Genomic DNA, 23,555 nt, shown 5'->3' with positions numbered 1-23,555 from the left:
AGCCAATCAGCCACTCTCCTGACTGACCCTGTAGAGCGAGGATGGAGGCCAAGACTGGCTATCTGGAAGCTTGGCACTGTGTTTACATGTGTCTAATCAGATTAGCATCAAAGCAATGAGCATCCATCACTTCTACAGTCATTAGGACTACCACACAAACGTCATTAACAGAATCACGGTCACCCACCCAGGCTGTTAAACACACACACACACACATGAGCGAGCCTCTTCTCTGCTATGAAAGCATATGGAAGAGGAGCGTTAGAGTGGCATTCATTTAATATCATTACAAACAGCCCTATCACCAATCCCTTCATAGGGTTAATTATACAATCTAAAAACACTACACAAACATTCCCACGGGGGTCTGACAAACTCACCTACACACACTGGCCTGTGTTAAGGGGCCGTATGTATCAAGCACCTCAGAGTACAAGTCCTGATTTAGGATCAGTTCTTCCTTTTTGATCAGAATGAATAAAGACTACACTCATAATTTGGAGCTAACAGAGCAGCCTGATCCTAGATCAGCATTCATCATTTGGAGCTAACAGAAAGGCCTGTGACGTCAAAGGCAATTGCCCAACTCATTAGCAGCCTAACATCATAGTCCTTGACTTGAATCTGACTCTCTTTATAATTCATTACGGAGCCCTTGATTCCACACACTGATTAACTTTTACTTAACAGAGTCCCATCCAGAGACTTCATTGTGTCTAACATGCAGTCTGTCGTACGACACTGTCATCAAGTGCTTTAGCTTAGAGAGATGGACCATCTTTCCGTCTCAGTCTTTCAATATCAGTGTGATAGGACTCACTGTGTACATGTATTCTAGTGGCACACAGCTCATTACATCACATGTGGTGTGTTATGACTGGGGGGGCCTGAGTGGAAAATGCTGAAAAACGCTGACCGTGACATGATTCTGTGCTGCCAGCCCAGCAGGCTGTTTTGGCTCTGTGATGAGATGTACAGTACACTTCACTACCCACTGATGCCCTTCACAGCCTGCACCCCAAATGACACCCTATCCCTACATAGTCCCCTACCTTTGAACAGATTACTATGAGCCCTGGTATAGGGAATAGCGTGCCATTTGGGATGTATATATATATATATATATATATATATATATATATATATATATATATATATATATATATATCTACAGGACAGTAGCAGGAGCAGGACTAAGGCATGGAATACTGTAGCTACCATACTGTGTGTAGTGGGGCCTAGGAGCTACCAGTTAGTAATGGTTGATATCTGCTCAAGCTGGGGACTAATTTGATGCAGAAAATGTTGGTGAAAGCTAGTAGGTGTTTAGTCTCCCATTGAGGATAATATGGAGGGTTCCTGTAAAAATATAAAACATTAACCACACACACTTTAAATGTATTACCAGTGGAATAACCAGTGGAATTACCATTTAGTAAGTACTGAAAACTGATTCTTTTTCCTCTTATTTTTTGTTTGCAGTTAGAAAAAATGATTGACTGCATGCACTAACATGACTATGTTTGAATCTTGTTTCACACTGAATTCACAGCTAAGAGTAGGAGTCAGAACTTATCAACACTAATTCAGGGTTCTACACCAGAATCTCACATGGATCAGCCAATAAGCACAGAGATATTCGCTATTGGTAGCCCCACATGATGGATCCAGTGTTGAGGCCGTAGCCATTCCCTGGCTGCACTCCAGTCATTCCTCGCCTTTCCTCATCCTGGTTGATGATATACACCCGAGACACACCACCACACTATCTGCTGCTCTCAATCCACCACGACCAGCTTTACAGCGCTATAAAGCGAGCTACTTTATCGCCGTCCATCCAACAGGCTGAAGACCATGAAATTAAGTTGCCTGCCTGGACTGGGGCAGGAAGTGGCTCGTCACAGGTGGATGGTGTGTGTGTTATATCTCTCACACAGATGGCCTGATGGTCAGGGACTCAGGCACCATGGAGCATGGAATTGAAAAGGCTGTTTGCTCTTGGATGGACATAAACAACTGTCAGAAAAGGCTGGGGGAATTCACGGGGAGGTAGAAGGGGTGCAGTGACACTGACAGTAGTTCTATATCAGGAGTGCATTCTTCCTGACAATCGTAGTTTTACACCATCTGTCATTTATCAGCACACAGACTCCCCCTCTGTGCTCTTTACCAGTAGCTTCACTGTCTCTGTCCATACGAGTGATAGTCAATCTGTCAGGGGTGACTTCAGAGTCGGGCACCACCTCCGACAGCCAAGTTTCAGAAAAGGCCATTACACAGGCCTCCCTGTATTCATATAGATACTGTGAGTTTGCCTGCAATTCGTCCATTTTCCCCTTCAATGATTGGACATCAAAGAGCAGGACAGTAGGAAGATGGATCTTTGTTTTGTTCCTCTTCAACCTCTGCCGCACACCTCCTTGGGGGGCTCTACGCAGCCCTGAATCGATTGTTTGTTAGTTGTTTAAACTCGTCCGTTTTTGTTGCTTTATTTATAGTAGTATAAAGTGTTTTATGTTGCATCGGATTAGGATTAGGCTACAGTAGAGCGACATGAAATGTGTACAGTAGATTATTCTCCTACTTGGATTACGTTTGCTGGTACCTGAAACAGTATGCGAACTTTTGAGAAAGTCGGCGGAAACACTCATCCGTTATAGCAGAAACTATCTTTTACAATGTAACAACTCACATTGGGGAGAATGGACCAAAGGGGACATAACTTCAGAGATGGTGAGACAAAACATCCCGGACAAAGGACTATTAAGAAGGAAGAGGGAAAGGGGCAGGAAAGGAGGTGTGGCCAGAGGTTGAAGAGGAACAAAACAAAGATCCCTCGTCCAACTTTCCTGCTCTCCCATGTCCATCAATGAAGGGGAAAATTGACAAATTGCTGGCAAACTCACATTATCTATATGAATACAGGGACCCATAATGACAAAGCAAAAAAATATATATTTTTATTTTTGCTAATTTATTTTAAAAAAATACAAAAATGAAATATCACATTTACGTAAGTATTCAGACCCTTTACTCAGTACTTTGTTGAAGCACCTTTGGCAGCGATTAAAGCCTCAAGTCTTCTTGGGTATGACACCATAAGCTTGGAACACCTGTATTTGGGGACTGTCTCGCATTCTTCTCTGCAGATCCTCTCAAGCTCTGTCATGTTGGATGGGGAGCGTCGCTGCACAGCTATTTTCAGGTCTCTCCAGAGATGTTCAATTGGGTTCAAGTCCGGGCTCTGGCTGGGCCATTCAAGGACACTCAGAAACTTGTCCCATAAACCACTCCTGCGTTGTCTTGGCTGTGTGTTTAGGGTTGTAATCCTGTTGGAGGGTGAACCTTCACCCCAGTCTGAGGTTCTGAGTGCTGTGGAGCAAGTTTTCATTAATGATCTCTCTGTACTTTGCTCCATTCATCTTTCCCAACTTTCAGTCTCCCAGTCCCTGCCGCTGAAAAACATCCTCACAGCAGGTTTCCTCCAGACGTGACGCTTGGCATTAAGGCCAAAGAGTTCAATCTTGGTTTCATCAGTCCAAAGAATCTTGTTTCTCATGGTCTGAGAGTCTTGAGGTGCCTTTTGGCAAACTCCAAGCAGACTGTCATGTGCCTTTTACCGAGAAGTGTATTCCGTCTGACCACTTGACCATAAAGGCCTGATTGGTAGAGTGCTGCAGAGATGGTTGTCCTTCTGGAAGGTCCCCCCAATTCCACAGAGGAACTCTGGAGCTCTGTCAGAGTGACCATCAAGTTCTTGGTAACCTCCCTGACCAAGGCCCTTCTCCCTCTTTTGCTCAGTTTCACCGGGTGGCTTGCTCTAGGAAGAGTCTTGGTGGTTCCAAACTTCTTTAATTTAAGAATGATGGAGGTCACTGTGTTCTTGGGGACCTTCAATGCTGCAGACATATACCCTCCCCCAGATCTGTACCTCAACAAAATCCTGTGTCGGAGCGCTACGGACAATTCCTTCGACCTCATGGCTTGGTTTTTGCGCTGACATGCACTGTCAACTGTGGTACCGTATAGAGAAAGGTGTGTGTCTTTCCAAATCATGTCCAATCAATTGAATTTACCACAGGTGGACTCCAATGAAGTTGTAGAAACATCTGAAGGATGATCGACTAATGGAAACAGGATGCACCTGAGCTCAATTTCGAATCTCATATAAAATGTTCTGAATACTTTTTTGTTATTAATACATTTGTAAAAATGTCTAAAAACCTGTTTTCACTTTGTCATTATGGGATATTGTGTAGATTGATGAGGGAAAAAAAGAATTGAATACATTTTAGAATAAGGCTGTAACGTAACAAAATTAGGAAAAAGTCAAGGGGTCTGAATACTTTCTGAATGCACTGTATATATATTTTTAATAACTGTATAGAATACAATCGAGGTGAGTGCGTTGGAAATGCTTTTCGCAGTTAATCTGCTCCTATTGGAGGTTTACTCAGTAGCAGTGCAAATACCATATTATAGCTATATGGACACTCAATCATTATGGTACTTTTTACGGTACGTTTACAAACATATATTATAATAAATAGAATTGAAACTTGTATCTCATTATGGTAAATGGTGAAATAAGTACAGCCAGTTATATAGTAATTGTAATGGCTTAGCAGATAATAAGAAAATACTATCAGTATTTACCTGGCCGTGCTTCCACATCTGCTTTGCTTGCTGTTTGGGGTTTTAGGCTGGGTTTCTCTACAGCACTTCGTGACATCGGCTGATGTAAAAAGGGCTTTATAAATACATTTGATTGATAGATTGGTTGATAAAAGAGAAGGAATATAATACCTATTGTGATCCGAATGTGCAGATTTTTCAAACAGACTCGCAAGGTATATGGATTTTTTCAAATATGTTATTGGACCATAAACATATTTGGCTCATTAATCTATACGGTCCAAATAACAATGGTCTACGCTTCTATGTGTCACGCCCTGACCTGACACTATGAAAATATATATAATAATTTATCAAGCATACAAGCAATACAAGACTCAATTACATTATTATTATATATTTTTTTTAACTTTATTTAACTAGGTCAGTTAAGTTAAGAACAAATTCTTATTTACTATTATGGTGGGAGATTATAATACGGTTTTAAATATCTCAACGAACTGGAAAAGGAAATCACACTACAAACTATCAACCTTATGCACTTAAGGAAATCACGACTATCATGAAACTAGTGGATATATGGAGGCTTGAATATCCTTGTGACCTAGTGAGATATACAATCAAGCTAGTCATCTTGACTACTTTCTTATGTGATTCTCGCTGGCACCAAAAGTTTAAAAAGTGTTGACAGGGGACAGAATGCAGTTGGACCATCAAATAATAACTCTTACAGAATTTCCCCATGGGCGAGGGTATTGCACTTGCCTAGTTAAATAAAGGTTACATTTAATTTGATTAATCAAAGCCTAATGGATGACAACTAGTTTTTAACCAGGACAGAATAACTTATTGTATGGGACATTTTTAAATGTGCCTTTAGAGGCCATGCAATTCAATACTCATCTTTAAAACAAAAGCAATTTAAGTAAAAATAATTAATATTAAGAATGGAAATAGAGGGACTGACAGTACAGATAGATAGCAATAAAACACGGGAATACACGGGAAATTTCATCTCTATGGAAAAAATAGATTCTTGTACCTGTCCCAAAAACCTCTCATGCATCTGCATCAAATGATTACAGAACTGTCGCTCTGACCTCTCTCCTGATTAAATCTCTTGAAAAGATCATCAAGGAATACATCATCAACACCACCAGACACGTCGTTGACCCCCTCCAATTTGCATACCAGTCGGAAAGAAGAACAGATGATGGCATCCTCTCGCTCTTACATCTGGTGTACATGCATTTGGAGGGCAGTAAAACCCATGTGCGTATCATGTTCACAGATTTCTCCTCGGCATTTAACACAATCAATCCGTTTGTCCTCGCGAACAGACAGAGGAGACTTCGGACTTTATGCTATGCTTATCACATGGATAACCAACTTCCTAACTGATAGGTTTCAGCAGGTACGAGTTAGCAACACACTCTCTGAGGTGCACACTACTTCAGTTGGAACCCCACAGGGCAGTGTTCTTTCACCAGTACTATACATTGTCACGTCCTGACCATAGTATGAGGTTATTTTCTATGGTAGAGTAGGTCAGGGTGTGACAGGGGGTGTTTTGTGTTTTTCTATGTTTTGTATTTCTAGGTTTAAGTTCTAGGTTTCTATTTGTATGTTGTTGTTTTTTTGGTTGATCTCCAATTGGAGGCAGCTGGTCCTCGTTGTCTCTAATTGGAGATCATATTTAAGTAGGGGTTTTTCTTCCTGGGTTTTGTGGGTTATTATATTTTGAGTAGTGTTTGTTTCTCTCTGTGTCACGGTTTGTTTTGTTAATTCAGTTATTTATGTATTGCAAAGTTTCACGGATTTAATAAAATGTGGAACTACAACCACGCTGCACTTTGGTCTTCTCCTTTCGACAGCCGTGACATACATATTGTATAGACAGCTGCCGGAGCTAGTTCCTAGGGCGCCACCTGATCTAATATGCTGACGATACTGCTTTGGTCAGTCTCTTCGAAGGGGATGAGACGGAGCACGGACTGGCTCTGAATAATTTTACAGTCTGCTGTGAGTCGTCCCATCTAAAAGTAAATAAAAAAACAAAGGACATGGTGATTGACTTTCAAGGAACACTACCATGCACACACCATCACTGATAAAAGGTGAGCCCATCGAAATAGTGGAGGAGTACAAATATCTTGAACTAGTCATTGACAACAAGCTGTCCTGGGATCAGTTTACCGACAGTATTTTAAAGAAAGGCCAACAGAGACTGTACTACGGAAACTGCACTTTAATGTTGATCTAACCATCATGATTATTTTATAAATCATTCATTGTGTCACACCCTGATCTGGTTCACCTGTCCTTGTGATTGTCTCCACCCCCTCCAGATGTCGCTTATTACCCCTGGTGTATATATCCCTGTTTCCTGTCTCTCTGTGCCAGTCCGTCTTGTTTGCCAAGTCAACCAGCGGTTTTCCTTGCTCCTATTTTTCCCAGTCTCTGTTTGTTTCTAATCCTCCCGGTTTCGACCCTTGCCCTGTCCTGACTCCAAACCCGCCTGCCTGACCACTCTGCCTGTTCTGACTACCAGCCTGCCTATCCCCTTGTACTGATTTGGACTCTGATCTGGTTTCTGACCCCTGCCTGGTCTGACCTCGAGACTGCCCATCGTCTGGTACAGTTTGGACTCTGACCTGGTTTATGAACTCTCACCTGTCCCTGACCTGCCTTTGCCTCCTCCCTTTGTTATAATAAAGATCAGAGCTCTACCATCTGCCTCCTGGGTCTCGCCTTGTGTCCTTATACATTGAAACCATTCTGTCCAACTGCTTGACCTGTTGGTTTAAGAATATGAAGGTTGCATGGAAAAATAGGTTTGGCAAAGACGTCTGGGGCAGCAACAGTAAGAACTGTCATCACTCTACCTGAGCAGAGCCCTCCTGAAGGCGGTTGACTCGTTCCACCCCGAATTCCAGCTCTTTCTCTCTGGCCGCAGGTACAGACTACCTAACGGGAAAAAAATAGGGCCAAATACTTTTTTATTCCGAATGCAATTCTGCAACTTAACAAAATGTTAATTTCACTTAGCACTTGCACTTTAACTATGAAACTGCCCTTACCCTGTCTCCTGACTTGGAAATATTCTTTGCTACTTGTTGTTTTTATTGTATTTTTTTATTTGTATTTTTTATATTTGATATATCCTATGACTGCTTCAAAATCAATTGGAGGGGAAAGAGAAGACGGGGGTAATCTGCTGTGTTATAATGCGTTATTATCACAACTGGTGGGAAGCACTGGATGTCCTCTAAGGTATGCAACAATAACTACTGAGAGAGAGAGAGAGGCAGAGCGAGAGAGAGGCAGAGAGAGAGAGAGAGACAGAGAGAGAGAGAAAGCAGAAAGAGAGACCCACGGGAGTAAAAGAAGCTGTGTTCATCAAGATGTCTATGAATAGTATACAGTAGCCTACTACCATGAATAATGCATGACGGACACCTGCTACCATTACCACAACGACAGAGAAGATATGTTACTGTCTAGAGCAGGGATATTCAACTCTTACCTTACGAGGTCTGGAGACCGCTGGTTTTCTGCTCTACCTGATAATGAATTGCACCCAGCTGGTGTGCAAGGTCTAAATCAGTCCCTGCTTAGTTGGGAACAATGGGGGCTTTGAGGTACAAAGTTAATTTTGAGGGGTCTAGAGTATAATGTAATATTGAATAATGCAAACACAACAAGTCTGCATACTATCCAAACCCAGAACATCATTCTCTAAGGACAACCCTGGGAGATGTGTTACCTCACTCTACAGAAAATCACAGAAAATCAAATGGATGTGTTTGTGTTTGTGTAATGGTTAGGGTGCAGACCAATCCTATGTATTAATCCTAGATGACTGACAGGGGGTGCTGTTTTGAGGCCACCACACAGCCACTTTGGTAATCCTTTTCAATTGTAAAAAAAATATTTTTAAATACCTAAATACCTTTCAGTTTCTCCTTGAAACATTTGAAATAATGTGGAATTCCATTCATTCCTATGGAGGACTGCTTCATCTGTGGAGTGCCAGTATTGTGACCGGTGGCTTCAAAGCCTTTCATTGGCCATTACATACCATCAGCAATACAGGGTTAACACACATCATTAGTGCAGACCAGGCCAACAGATCTGGAGCTCAAAACATAATGTCCGACTAGTTTAGCGCACTGGATCACTTCTATCTAAACTTCTATCACCATGGCAGCTGTTAAATGCAATAAACCTTAGCCTAGCTTAGTAATCTTTCCATCAATCATATTTACTTTTGTGAAGTTTTGTGGTCTGAGAGAGGTCATTTTGAGCACGGGAGAGTTAAGTCGGATAAATCACAAAACCGCACAAAATAATTCACACCAAACACAACCATTTCCAATACTCTTCTCCGGCTATGAGGCCCAGGCGGGCGTGCCATGGTCTGATGGTCAGATTGCCTGTCAGGGCTGTGTTATTTTAAAGAATTCTGCTGAAATCAGGCTAGCAGCTCACTGGGGCCTTTCATCAGCTATAAAGAAAAAGTGGTGAGATCTGGTCAACGGCCCAGTCTTAAAACCCATCACTCAGATGCCCTGGCAGGCAGTGACAGCCCTAGGTCCACGCGTTAGATTGATGACTGCGGTGTGGGCATGCGGTGTCTCCCATTCCCTGCCTGCAAACTGCCCATCTCCCTGCACTGTGCAATAGGGGGATGTATGTGTACTCCACATGGGAACTATTTCATTAACACACATATACACTTCATTATCATTACTCCAACCCACAGATATATGTATGGCTGTTCTCCAACCCACACAAATCCCTCAGTGAGAGTACCTAAACCTGGCCAAAGATTTTCCTCTATTTTCTGTTACTGCATACCCACTAAATGGCAACTATTGGATTTATAGTATCAGTATTGCTATTGTTAAAATGGCCTTAGTAATAGATTTGATAAGATCTGATAAACTGGTTCCTGCAGCATTGAGATGCTATTAAAAGGATGGACATTTGAAGTGAGGGGACCATTTATGCTGATGTAATGGCTTGGTAGTAAAGAGTGATTTGAAGTTGTCTTGGGGCTTGGATATCCCTGTAGTGCTGTTATGGCCCTCAAGGTGGACATGTGGGGCTGGCAATGACAATCAGATGGGCGGAGGACACACACCATGTCTAGTGCTTAGTGAGACCAAGCTTCCTGTTCTGGCAGCAGGCCAACACATCATCGTTGAAACCACACAGGCACACACGCTAGTGGTGGTGTTTTCCATCCTGCAACATCCTGACACAGCAAGCGATGGTTTCACTTCATGCTGCTGTCACAGGGATGGCACTTTAGAGGCGAAGCAGGTACGGGGAGTCAAACATTTAATATGGAACGAGACAAGAACAACATCAGCACACGGTTAACACAAACAAATAACAATCAATGCAGCAGCGGGGAACAGAGCTGGGGAACTGACAAATATAGGGGAGGTAATAAACGGGTGATTGAGTGAGTCCAGGTGAGTCCAATATCGCTGATGAGCGTGACGGGGCAAGGCAGGAGTGCGTAAATGATGTTGGCAGGAATGCATAATGCAGGGCAGCCTGGCGCCCTCGAGCACCAGGGGGGAAGAGCGGGAGCAGGCGTGACAGCTGCATCTTTATTACATTTCCTGTTATTACCTCATTAACGTTTCACCTCCACATACCTTATACAGAGGAGAACCCATGCCTGGCGTATATCACCCCCTTCCTCATAAACATCTCTTTAACATGTATCTAAGAGGACACAGTGAGTACTGACTCATTGCCAGAGCACTGTATTCAAATCAGTACTATGGTAATGACACAGACACTCATTAAAATAAATACATTTTTCTCTGTCTCTGGGGACTTTAACAAAGAAAATCTGAGGACAACGCTAGCGCAATTCTATCAAGACATCTCCTGTGCTACACAAACCCTGGATCATTGCTACTCTCCCTGCCAGGACAGCTACAAGGCACACTCCTGCCATCCCTTTGGCAAATCAGATCACGCCTCCATCCTTCTCCTCCCCACCTACAGGCAGAAACTTAAACAGGAAGCTTGTGTGGTAAGGACTGTTCAACGTTGGTCTGACCAATTGGAATCTATGCTTCAAGATTGTTTTGATTACGGGGATTGGGAAATGTTCCGGGTCGCCTCTAAGAATAGTATCGATGTATACACTGACGTGGTGACTGGGTTCAAATCAAATCAAATTGTATTGGTCACATACACATATTTAGCAGATGTTATCGTGGGTGTAGCGAAATGCTTCCTCATCATGAAGTGCATAGAGGATGTTGTTCCCACTGTGACTGGGTTCATCAGGAAGTGCATAGAGGATGTTGTTCCCACTGTGACTGGGTTCATCAGGAAGTGCATAGAGGATGTTGTTCCCACTGTGACTGGGTTCATCAGGAAGTGCATAGAGGATGTTGTTCCCACTGTGACTGGGTTCATCAGGAAGTGCATAGAGGATGTTGTTCCCACTGTGACTGGGTTCATCAGGAAGTGCATAGAGGATGTTGTTCCCACTGTGACTGGGTTCATCAGGAAGTGCATAGAGGATGTTGTTCCCACTGTGACTGGGTTCATCAGGAAGTGCATAGAGGATGTTGTTCCCACTGTGACTGGGTTCATCAGGAAGTGCATAGAGGATGTTGTTCCCACTGTGACTGGGTTCATCAGGAAGTGCATAGAGGATGTTGTTCCCACTGTGACTGGGTTCATCAGGAAGTGCATAGAGGATGTTGTTCCCACTGTGACTGGGTTCATCAGGAAGTGCATAGAGGATGTTGTTCCCACTGTGACTGGGTTCATCAGGAAGTGCATAGAGGATGTTGTTCCCACTGTGACTGGGTTCATCAGGAAGTGCATAGAGGATGTTGTTCCCACTGTGACTGGGTTCATCAGAAAGTGCATAGAGGATGTTGTTCCCACTGTGACTGGGTTCATCAGAAAGTGCATAGAGGATGTTGTTCCCACTGTGACTGGGTTCATCAGAAAGTGCATAGAGAATGTTGTTCCCACTGTGACTGGGTTCATCAGGAAGTGCATAGAGGATGTTGTTCCCACTGTGACTGGGTTCATCAGAAAGTGCATAGAGGATGTTGTTCCCACTGTGACTGGGTTCATCAGGAAGTGCATAGAGGATGTTGTTCCCACTGTGACTGGGTTCATCAGGAAGTGCATAGAGGATGTTGTTCCCACTGTGACAATTAGAACTTATCCAAACCAACAACCGTTGATAGATGGCACCTTCTTCGCCCGCTTAGAAAGAAAACAACACTGAGGACTGTGTGCTCTCATTCTCCATGGGCTACTTAAGTAATTTAAGCATATTAACCCTCACAAGACTGCCGGCCAAGGTGGCTTCCCAAGACGAGTCTCGGCATGTACAGACCATCTGGATGGAGTGTTTATGGACATATTCAATCTCTCCATATCCCAGTCTTGTCCCCACTCCTGTACTCAAGAAAGCAAAGCTAACTGAACTAAATGACTATCCCCCCGTAGCACTCACTTCTGTCATCATGAAGTGCTTTGAGAGGATAGTTAAGGACCATATCACCTCCACCTTACTCAACACCCTAAACCCACTACAATGCCCCAACAGATAATTTGCCATTGCACTGTACACTGCTGTATTCCACCTGGACAAGAGAAATACCTATGAAATAATGCTGTTCATCAACTACAGCTCAGCCTTCAACACCATAGTGCTCTACAAGCTCATCACTAAGCTCAGGGCCCTGGGTCCGAACCCCTCCCTGTGCAACTGGGTCCTGGACTTCCTGACGGGCCGACCTCAAATGGTGATGGTAGGCAACACCTCCGCCACTCTGATCCTCAACACAGGGGTGCTCAGCCCCCTCCTGTACTCCCTGTTCACACATGACTGCTTGGCCACACACGTCTCCAACTCAATAGTTAAGCTTGCTGATGACACAACAGTGGTTGACCTGATGACCAACAATGACGAGACAGCCTACAGTGAGAAGGTGAGAGCCCTGTTTTTTTTGTTTTTTTCTTTCACCTTTATTTAACCAGGTCGGCTAGTTGAGAACAAGTTCTCACTTGAGTGGTTTAGGGGTTCCAGGAAAATAAGCTCTCCATCAATGTCAACAAAACAAAGGAGCTTTCATCATGAAATGCTTTGAGAGGCTAGCTAAGGACCATATCACCTGCCAGGACAACAACCTCTCCCTCAACATCAGCAAAACAAAGCTGATCGTGGAATACTGGAAACAGAGGGCTGAGCATGCCCCCATTCACATTGACGGGGCTATAGTGGAGCAGGCTGGAAGCTTCAAGTTCCTTGGTGTGCATAACATTAAAGAATTATCATGCTCCACACACACCAACACAGTCGTGAAAAGGGCATGACAATGCCTGTTCCACCTCAGGAAGCTGAAAAGATTTGACTTGGGCCCTCAGATCCTCAAAAAGTTAAACAGCTGCACCATTGAGAGCATCTTGATTGGCTGCATCTTCTCTTGGCATGGCAACTGCTTGGCACGTCGATACAGAGGGTAGTGCGTACGGCCCAGTACATCACTGTGGCCAAGCTCCTTGCCGTCCAGGACCTCTATACCAGGCAGTGTCAGAAGAAGGCCCAAACAATTGTCAGACTCAAGCCACCCAAGTCATAGACTATTCTCTCTGCTACTGCACGGCAAGCGATACTGATGCACCAAATCAGGAACCAACAGGACCCTGAACAGCTTCTACCCCCAAGCCATAAGACTGGTAAATAGTTAGTTAAGTAATTAACCAATAACTTCCCGGACTATCTGCATAGACCCTTTTTGCACCAACTCTTTTGTCTCATCACATTCTCAGCTGTTACTGTGGTCAGCCTAACGCATTACCGGGGGCACAATGCCTGCCCTCCAGGACATCTACAGCACAAGGTGTCACAGGAAGGCCAGCAAGATCATCAAGGACCTCAGTCACCCAACCACAGCTTGTACACCCAGCTACCATCTAGAAGGCGGAGACAGTACAGGTGGATCAAAGCTGTGACCGAGTGACTGAAAAACAGCTTCTATATCCAGGCCATCAGACTGTAAAACAGTCATCACTAGCTGGCATCTGCCCCGTACCCTGCCCTGAACCTTAGTCACTGTTATAGCCGGCTACCACCCGGTACTCTACCCTTCACCTTAGAGATTGCTGCCCTATGTACTGTACATAGACATTTTACACACTTTTTATGTACAATGCATTCGGAAAGTATTCAGACCCATTGATTTTTTTCAAATTGTTGTTACGTAAAATGTTGTAAAAAATGTAAAAAATTAAAAAATACAAAATAAAAATAACAAATAATTAAAGAGCAACAATATCCTCTGCAGCAGAGGTAACTCTGGGTCTTCCTTTCCTGTGGTGGTCCTCATGAGAGCCAGTTTCATCATAGCGCTTGATGGTTTTTGCGGCGACTGCACTTAAAGAAACTTTCAAAGTTCTTAAAATGTTCCGGGTTGACTGAACTTCATGTCTTAAAGTAATGATGGGCTGTCATTTCTCTTTGCTTATTTGAGCTGTTCTTAGGGACCAAGTCCATAATATGGACTTGTTTTTTTACCAAATAGGGCTACCCCTACCTTGTCACAACACAACTGATTGGCTCAAATGCATTAAGAAGAAAATCAATTTAAAAAATAACATCTGCAAATCTGTGTATGCAAACAATAAACTTTGATTTGATTTGAATTGTAGAGTTATTGAGGAGATTTCTTGCAACCTGCTCTTGACACCCAAAGCTGTGATGGAACAGAGCTCTGGCCTGTAGTCAGTGTGAGGAGTGGTCATGTCATTTCACACAACATTATTCATAAACTAGTCTCATTATAATATGCTCAACAGCTTAAAATGACATATCTCTGTGCTCAACCGACTCACACCAAACCTCTGTCTTTTACTACAAATGTGAACTTTGCCAACTCCTACCCAGTGAGACTACTAAATGTAGGATTATCTATAATAATAACAATAATAATAATAATAATTTTGGGGGGCTTATATTTGTCCTGTTAGACACTTGTGTGTAATGGAAATGAGTTTCTTGCATATCCCAACTCCATGTGAGACGCCTGCAGGGAGTGAGGTCAATTAGGGTTAAGTGCCTTGCTCAAGGGCACAATGACAGACTTGTCACCTTTCAGTTACTGGCCCATTGCCCTAACCAAGGCTACCTGCCGCCATATAGATGTTCTGAAGAGTACTCTATCAGACACATACTCAGGAGAGATACTGACCACAAATTTTCCCCCTGTTCTCCAACTCACAAATCACCTCCTTAATTATCAGCCTTAGGGATGGAGAGAATGGGAGATGGAGAGATAGAGGGATGGAGAGAGCGCGAATGATAGAGACATGTGGTTAATAGTTTGTCATCGATTTGTATTTATTTTATTTCACCTTTATTTAACCAAGTAGGCCAGTTGAGAACAAGTTCTCATTTACAACTGCGACCTGGCCTAGAGAAAGCAAAGCAGTGTGACAAAAACAACAACACAGAGTTACACATGGGATAAACAAACGTACAGTCAATAACACTATAGAAAAATCTATATACTGTGTGTGCAAATGAAGTAAGATTAGGGAGGTAAGGCAATAAAAAGGCCGTAGTGGTGAAATAGATGTGCAGAAGATGAACGTGCAAGTAGAGATACTGGGGTGCAAAGGAGCAAAAAAAGATATACAAAAATATATATATATATATATATAAAAATAAAATAAATAACAATATTGTGATGAGGTAGTTGGTTGGGCTATTTACAGATGGGCTATGTACAGGTGCAATGATCTGTAAGCTGCTCTGATAGCTACTCGGACAAGCTTAAAGTTAGTGAGGGACATATGAGTCTCCAGCTTCATTGATTTTTGCAATTTGTTCCAGTCATTGGCAGCAGAGAACTGGAAGGAAAGGCGGCCAATGGAGGAATTTGCTTTGGGGGTGACCAGTGAAATATACCTGCTGGAGCACGTGCTACGGGTGGGTGCTGCTATGGTGACCATTGAGCTGAGATAAGGCGGGGCATTACCTAACAAGGACTTATAGATGACCTAAGGCCAGTGGGTTTGTCGACAAATATCAAGCGAGGGCCAGCCAACGAGAGCATACAGGTCGCAGTGGTGGGTAATATATGGGGCTTTGGTGACGAAATGGATGGCACTGTGATAGACTGCATCCAATTTGCTGTGAAGAGTGTTGGAGGCTATTTTGGAAATGACATCGCCGATGTCAAGGATCGGTAGGATAGTCAGTTTTAGGAGAGTATGTTTGGCAGCATGAGTGAAGGATTTTAGGATTTTAGATTTAATTTTGGATTCGAGATGCTTAATATGAGTCTGGAAGGAGAGTTTACAGTCTAATCAGATAACTAGGTATTTGTAGTTGTCCACATATTCTAAGTTAGAACCGTCCAGAGTAGTGATAAAGTAGCAACAAACAAAACAACATCCACACAATTGAAGAGAAGTATCATTTAGTGTGTGGTAGCTCTGGCATATTTTGCCTGGTTTAGAAACATGACATGGTGACACTGGATGAATACAGAAAACAAATCATCTATCAAAGAGATAGTATCGCAAGATGATGAAAAATAAAGAAATAAAATGGCATTTGAAGATGTATGGAATAGAGTAAATAATGACATAGCAGGATATCTGAAAAGGGTAATGCCTCAGTTGAGGGTAATGACAAGGCAGAACAAACAGCAGAGTAAGATTCAAAAAAGCCAGATGTTTATTTGAGTCAACATGGCCGTGTACAATACCACAAAAGGGAGTAGACAAAGTTCAACAACTCTCTCACGATGCATTCTAGACTTCAGTGTCTCCCATTAGCAACGGAATGTCACGTTTACATAATTATTAGTTATTACATGCAAACATATTGAGACCACAGAGTGGGGAGAAAGGTAATAGGATTGGTGGCTGTGTGCTATGCTGTGTTACGTGAGATTACACAAACACACTGACTGGTCTTATCGTCAACCCCAGAAGGCACAGGGCTTTTAGAGGCAGACGAGGAACGCTTGGGAAAATGCTAAACTACACACACACACACACACACACACACACACACACACACACACACACATACACACACACACACATACCATGTACCATGTACTTAATTGCACTGTCATTCATACATATATTCTGATTCTACCTGAAGACAAGAACAGGTGTGCTGTGTCTGTGTTTTAATCAGAGAGACCAGGGAGAGAGAGATAGAGGTTGGAATAATGTATTTATTCCAGAGCACACAGGGTATCTCCTCTCTGCGATCACGGGTCAACTGCCCCCCCCCCCCCCCCCCCCCCCCCGAGTGGAGGATTTCCCCAGCACACACACCATACAAATACACACACACAGGCACACACACCTGGCCCTTTAAAGTGCATAATTTGTATTTATTTAATAAAGGGCATACAGTGAGAACAGCCTCTTAAATCACATGACACCTGAACCAAAGCTACACCCACCCTGACTCTCCATTCAGAAAACATGCTTTCACAGTAGACATACTCAAATAACTTCTGTGGTTCAATTGTAAACTTTTTTAAAAGCATGAATTGTGAAGCTACACTCACATTACCTGTGTCATGTCTATGCATCCTATTACTGTTGCTCTACAGTAAACTAAGACAAACACCCAACCCACTTGTTCTAACTTCCTCAGCATGTTTATAGTACATCAGCCAGACTTAGAGCTGGTGATCTGGTCTCTGTCCTACCAGGTCCAGTGGTCATGATGCTATAGTCTTGGTTGTGTTTCAAAGGGTACCCTATTCCCTACATAGTGCTCTAGTCAAAAGTAGTGCACTATATAAGGAATAGGGTACCCTATGGGCTCTGGTCGAAAGTAAGGGGCGGCAGTGTAGCCTAGTGGTTAGAGCGTTGGACTAGTAATCGAAAGGTTGCAAGTTTGAATCCCTGAGCTGACAAGGTACAAATCTGTTGTTCTGAACAAAGCAGTTAACCCACTGTTCCTAGGCCGTCATTGAAAATAAGAATTTGTTAGTATAGGATCTCATTCTCCCCTCTATGACAGGTCTAATAGCCTGAGCTCTATGTGAGGAGAAAAAGAGAATTTCGGCCTCCTGCATATCTGCTCCTCTTGTCAGGGGGTCCCATTGGTTTCTGAGATAGACTGCACTCTTGCTGGTGCCCTGGCTATAGACCAACGCTCTCCCACACACACTGATGATCCGTGCCTGGACTGAGATAGATCCATGTGGTGTCCCACAGAGTGACACCACATGGATCTGCCAGACACCTAGGGAGGAGCATGGAGCTTTTGCTCTCTGAGTATTACTGTTTCAACACCTGTGAGGACAGCAGTCCTGCTTCTGAGACCTGGTAAGAGATCACATCGGTTTTCCCTCTTTCGATTCAGTAAGAGCCTGATCATAAATAATAAAGAGCTATTTCATTTTACTATCCCTTCATAGCTTATGAGAAAAGGGAGAACCTCCTTTTCAATGGGGTCCTATAAAAAGGTTAAATTGACTTGTAGAATCTGTAAGAAATACAACAATTAAGTATTGTATTTCTTTGATACACAGACAGACATCTCTGTGCATTTGGTTGCATTCGGCTGACACCCATTATGATCATTGCATTAAAGTAACTGTCCAGTATTTCCAGATTTGTATGAAATATGACCTATAATTAATTACAATATGAGTGGAATAGTTTTTCTTCCCAAAAAGTGTAATTAAGTGTGTTAATTAAAAAGATGCTTTTCTGTGTTGGAATGGTGTGGGCGTACCCCAAAAACAAAATGGTGTGGGCGTACCTGTCATTAAAAATATTAATGCGAGTAGAACGCTGATTGGCCATCATCTTCTATTGTGAAAAAGCAAGCATTTTTTAAACGGTCTGTTTAGAGTTTATTTAAAAAAAAATGTTTTAGCCACAATTATGAGTATAAGATGAGTCAACAAAATTAGTTGGGTGATGAGTTAACAGAATATAAACTTTTAAAATTGACATTTTCACTGGACAGTTACTTTAACAGTCATCACACCAGACACAGGCTGCAATTATAGCCCTCTGCTGCTGGATGTTGAAGGGCCTATTTTAGCAGTCCTAATGAGCAGTCTACAAGACAGAGAGACAAAGATACAGGGAGTGAGAGAGAGAGAGAGAGTGTGTGTGTGTGTGTGTGTGTGTGTGTGTGTGTGTGTGTGTGTGTGTGTGTGTGTGTGTGTGTGTGTGTGTGTGTGTGTGTGTGTGTGAGAGAGAGAGATAATTCACAGAAAAAGACATGGAATCCAGAGAATGAAAGAGATAGAGGGTGATGGAACCCACAGAGAGAGAGAGGGAGAGAGAAAATCCATAAAGAAAGAGAGGATATCCACAGAGAAATCCAAATAGAGAGAAGTAGAACCCACAGAGATAGAGAAAGAGAGAGAGAGAGTGATAGACCCCACAGAGAAAGAAAGAGAAAGAGGGTTTCCCATGCCAATAAAGCCACTTAAATGGAAATCGAATTGAGAGAGATGGATCCTACAGAGAGAGAGAAATAGGGAAAGAGAAAGATGAATCCCACAGATAGATAGAGAAAGAGGTAAACAGAGAGAGATGGATCCCACAGGGAGTTAATTTTTTTATTTGTTATGAAACCAGGCATGCCAGTTAAAAACAAACTCTTATTTACAATGACGGCCTACCCCAGCTCCCAATTATGGTCAGTTGTGATACAGCCTGGAATCAAACCAGGGTCTGTAGTGACACCTCTAGCACTGAGATGCAGTGCCTTAGACTGCTGCACCACTAAGGAGCAGCTAGAGAGAGAGAAAGAGGGAAAGAGAGAGATGGATCCCACAGAGAGATAGAGAAAGAGAGAGAGAGAGATGGATCCCACAGAGAGATAGAGAAAGAGAGAGAGAGAGATGGATCCCACAGAGAGATAGAGAAAGAGAGATGGATCCCACAGAGAGAGAGAGAGAGAGATGGATCCCACAGAGAGATAGAGATAGAGAGAGAGAGAGATGGATCCCACAGAGAGATAGAGAAAGAGAGATGGATCCCACAGAGAGATAGAGAGAGAGATAGAGATAGAGAGAGAGAGAGATGGATCCCACAGAGAGATAGAGAAAGAGAGATGGATCCCACCGAGAGATAGAGAGAGAGAGATGGATCCCACAGAGAGATAGAGATAGAGAGAGAGAGAGATGGATCCCACAGAGAGATAGAGAAAGAGAGAGAGAGATGGATCCCACAGAGAGATAAAGAGAGAGAGAGAGAGAGAGAGAGAGAGAGAGAGAGAGAGAGAGAGATGGATCCCACAGAGAGATAGAGATAGCGGGAAAGAGAGAGATGGATCCTACAGAGAGATAGAGAAAGAGAGATGGACCCCACAGAGAGATAGAGATAGCGGGAAAGAGAGAGATGGATCCCACAGAGAGATAGAGAAAGAGAGAGAGATGGATCCCACAGAGAGATAGAGATAGAGGTAAAGAGAGAGATGTATCCCACAGAGCAATAGAGATAGAGGGAAAGAGAGAGATGAATCCCACAGAGAGATACCTCCTCTGTCCCTGATGGCAAGGTTGTGTCCCCTCTTTAGAGTGATGTCCAGTTGGTACATCCCTGGGTTGGCAGGAGGGGCGGTCTCAGCATTACTTGGCCCCACGATGTTGATGCCCTGCAAGGAAACACAACAACTAGAAGTTAACCAGACAATCATCCACTACAACACAAGTAGTTAAAATGGAGTTGGTCCCCCCTTTGCTGCTGTACCCTCCACCCTTCTGGCAAGGCTTTCCACTAGATATTAGAACATTGCTATAGGGACTTGATTCCATTCAGCCACAAGAGCATTAGTGAGGTCGGGCAAACCACTCCAGCCGACGCTTGGCATTGAGCATGGTGATCTTAGGCTTGTGTTCGGCTGTTCGGCCATGGAAACCCATTTCATGAAGCTTCCAACTAACAGTTCTTGTGCTGAAGTTGCTTCCAGAGGCAGTTTGGAACTCGGTAGTGAGTGTTACAACCTGGCGGTCCCATTCTGTGAGCTTGTGTGGCCTACCACTTCGTGGCTGAGCCGTTGTTGCTCCTAGACATTTCCACTTCACAATAAGAGCACTTACTGTTGACCAGGGCAGCTCTAGCAAGGCAGAAATTTGACGAACTGACCTGTTGGGAATGTGGAATCCTATGACGGTGCCATGTTGAAAGTCACTGAGCTCTTCAGTGAGGCCATTCTACTGCCAATGTTTGTCTATGGAGATTGCATGGCTGTGTGCTCAATTTTATAATCCACTAATTTGAAGGGGTGTCCACATACTTCTGTATATATAGTGTATATTATAAGTCAATCACTGGGCAATCACTAGACTGTAGCGTCTCCAGAGCTGGATGCTGTTTTTGGGACATTTGTTCCATAACTAAGATCAAGTCTAGGGGAAACATTAAGTGCCTGTGTCCCTATAGCCAGACCCTGTGTTTGACCCTGTGTCACTGGATGTCTTGACACAGGCACAGCTCCCCCAAGGCTACACCGTGCTGGGAGGTCTGCTAGGAGATAGCTCATATTGAACACAGGAGCGTTTTAGTCAGAACATCTTTCACACCCTCACCTCATGTCCTAACTTAGATAAAAATACAGGTGTTACAATATATCTGGAGCAATCTAAGAAAGAGAGAGAGAAAGGAAACAGAAAGAGAGAGATAAAGAGAGAGAGAGAGGAGACAAGGAGAGAGATAAGGAGAGAGAGAGAAAGAGAAAGTGAGAGAGAGATAAAAGGAGAGAGAGAGAGAGAGAGAGAGAGAGGAGAGAGAGGCAGAGATGGAGAGAAAGAGAGAGAGCTGTGAATTGGAGTGAATAGATGGATGACCTAGGGGCATGTAAGGTGGGTACACACACACCTGTGTGGAATGGCATGGTCATTTCAGAGTGCATGGATGAACGGAGCTCTTTACACAAGATAATATACAAATACAGTACGCTGCCCAGGACAAATGCTCAAGATGGCAGATACACATTGTGAATAAACAGAAAATAGGGTGGGTTTTATTCTGAAATAAAATAACTGAATTCAAATAAAATAATTTTGAATATTCCTGTGTGTATTTGAGAATTCATTAACAAAGTGAAACTGACAACTGTAGAGACTTTCTTGGCTGGCTCTTGAGAAATGTAGGGCTCAGTGACAATGACAGGTTGAGATAGAGTGAGCAAGCTTGCCTACACAAAGAAATTCAACTAATGCTTTCAAAAGGAAAATCCAACTGAATCCTCGTTTATTTGTGGATCAATGTGGACCAAGTTTTTGTTTTTCCATACGCAAATAAAAACACAAAAAGGGGCATACAACATTTGAATAGTATAAGACAATCAATTAAATGGTTTTGCATACAGAATGACAAAGTAGTTTTGGCCATGTTATACCAAGCTCTGTGCAAACTCCTCTTTAACAGAGTGTGGAGACACATTGAAACTGCATGATGGTATCAAGAAGAATTCTGCTGAAGTTTCTAGGCCTAGGGCATAATCACTGTAACATAAACACCATAGAGGTCAACAACAGTTCAGCAAATACATTTTCATTTGCGTAAGCAGGTGAGAGAGCATACTGCTCCATGGCCAGGAAGGAAACCAGCGTGACTGCTACCTCACAAACCCCTACTGAAACCTAGCTGCCCTCTTCACCCTTAGTATAAATCATCACATTCAGATGTCAAATTGAGTGAAATTATTAGACAGTAGGCAAAAAATAAGGATTCTGCCAACATCCCTCCTTCCTATTGAAATAGAACCTCACAGTTACCCAGAACGAACCTGACTATAGGTCTGCATCCCTACAGTATGGATGTATTACCTTTGACCAGGGGCCATACTCTTGTCAAAGTTTATGTATTACATAGGGAATATAGGGTATATTGGGATGCAGATGTATCTACTGTCAGAGGCTGATGTTTTGCATAATGCTTCGAAAAGAGTAGACCTGATCCCTCATGAATAAGGAATTATGATGAGAGAGTTTCACTCATCCTGTATGAGAGATGAGAGTAAATACTCAATAAGATATTCCACAGCATGGGCCAGCTGCCAGAAAAGACCATTCCATTTTAGCTCTCTGGGATGTGGTCTTGAAGAAAGGGTTGGGTCATGCGTCACACACACACGCACGCGCGCACACACACACACACACACACACACACGAACGCACGCACGCACACACACACATACACAACCATGCACAAAAAAGGTATCTTTCAACCACTGAGTGAATAGCAAGTTTTGTATTCACATATTTGAATTCACACTCATATCACTACTTCTTATCAAATCAAGCTTTATTTAAACAGCACATTTCAGACATGGACTGCAATGCAATGTGTTTCACTGGGGAAAATATAAAGAAACTATGAAAATAAAAGCTGAAATATTTACTACACAACAAACATAAGATAAAAAAAATAAAAAATAAAAACTCTACAACTAAAAATCACCTTAAGGAAAAGCAGAACTAAAAAAAGTTTTTCAAGATCTCTTTTAAATATGTTCACAGTTTCAGCCCCCTCAGGGTCTCTGGCAGGCTATTCCAGAGGCTGGGGGCACAGTAACTAAACGTTCTCTCTCCATGCCTTGGTCCTAGGCTTTGGGATAGTTAAAAGGCCAGTGCCAGAGGACCTGAGGGACCTACTGGGTACATAACTTAAAAGTATGTCTGACATGTATTGGGGTGCACAATCGTGGATTGATTTAAAAACCAACAGAATAATCTTAAAATGAATTGTAAAACTCACAGGCAGCCAGTGCAGAGACTTTAAAACCAGTGTAATGTGTGGTCTCTGTCTGGTCTTGGTCAGTACCCGTGCTGCAGCATTCTGTATGTTTTGCAGTTGACCAATGGTTTCCTTGAGTAGACCAGGCAGTAGTAAAAGAATGGATGAATCTCTCT

General features: G+C 42.9%; 1 protein-coding gene across 1 annotated transcript in view; it reads right to left on the bottom strand.

Annotated features, from left to right (window-relative positions):
- LOC106585748 (multiple C2 and transmembrane domain-containing protein 1) overlaps positions 1 to 21,232 on the bottom strand; it is a 153,435-nt gene extending 132,203 nt beyond the window's left edge. The window contains exons 1-2 of the mRNA XM_045707019.2: positions 21,228 to 21,232; positions 20,176 to 20,312 (exon numbers count right to left, since the gene is read on the bottom strand). Of these exons, the coding sequence (XP_045562975.2) occupies positions 20,176 to 20,312; positions 21,228 to 21,232 (142 nt within the window). The remainder of the gene's footprint in view (positions 1 to 20,175; positions 20,313 to 21,227) is intronic.
- Positions 21,233 to 23,555: the final 2,323 nt, after the last annotated feature.

This window comes from Salmo salar, chromosome 24 (genome assembly GCF_965601325.2).
Source record: "Salmo salar chromosome 24, fSalSal1, whole genome shotgun sequence".
NCBI classification, from domain to species: domain Eukaryota; kingdom Metazoa; phylum Chordata; class Actinopteri; order Salmoniformes; family Salmonidae; genus Salmo; species Salmo salar.
The sequence above is the reverse complement of the archived record's forward strand: the minus strand, read 5'-3'. Positions and strand labels throughout refer to the sequence as shown.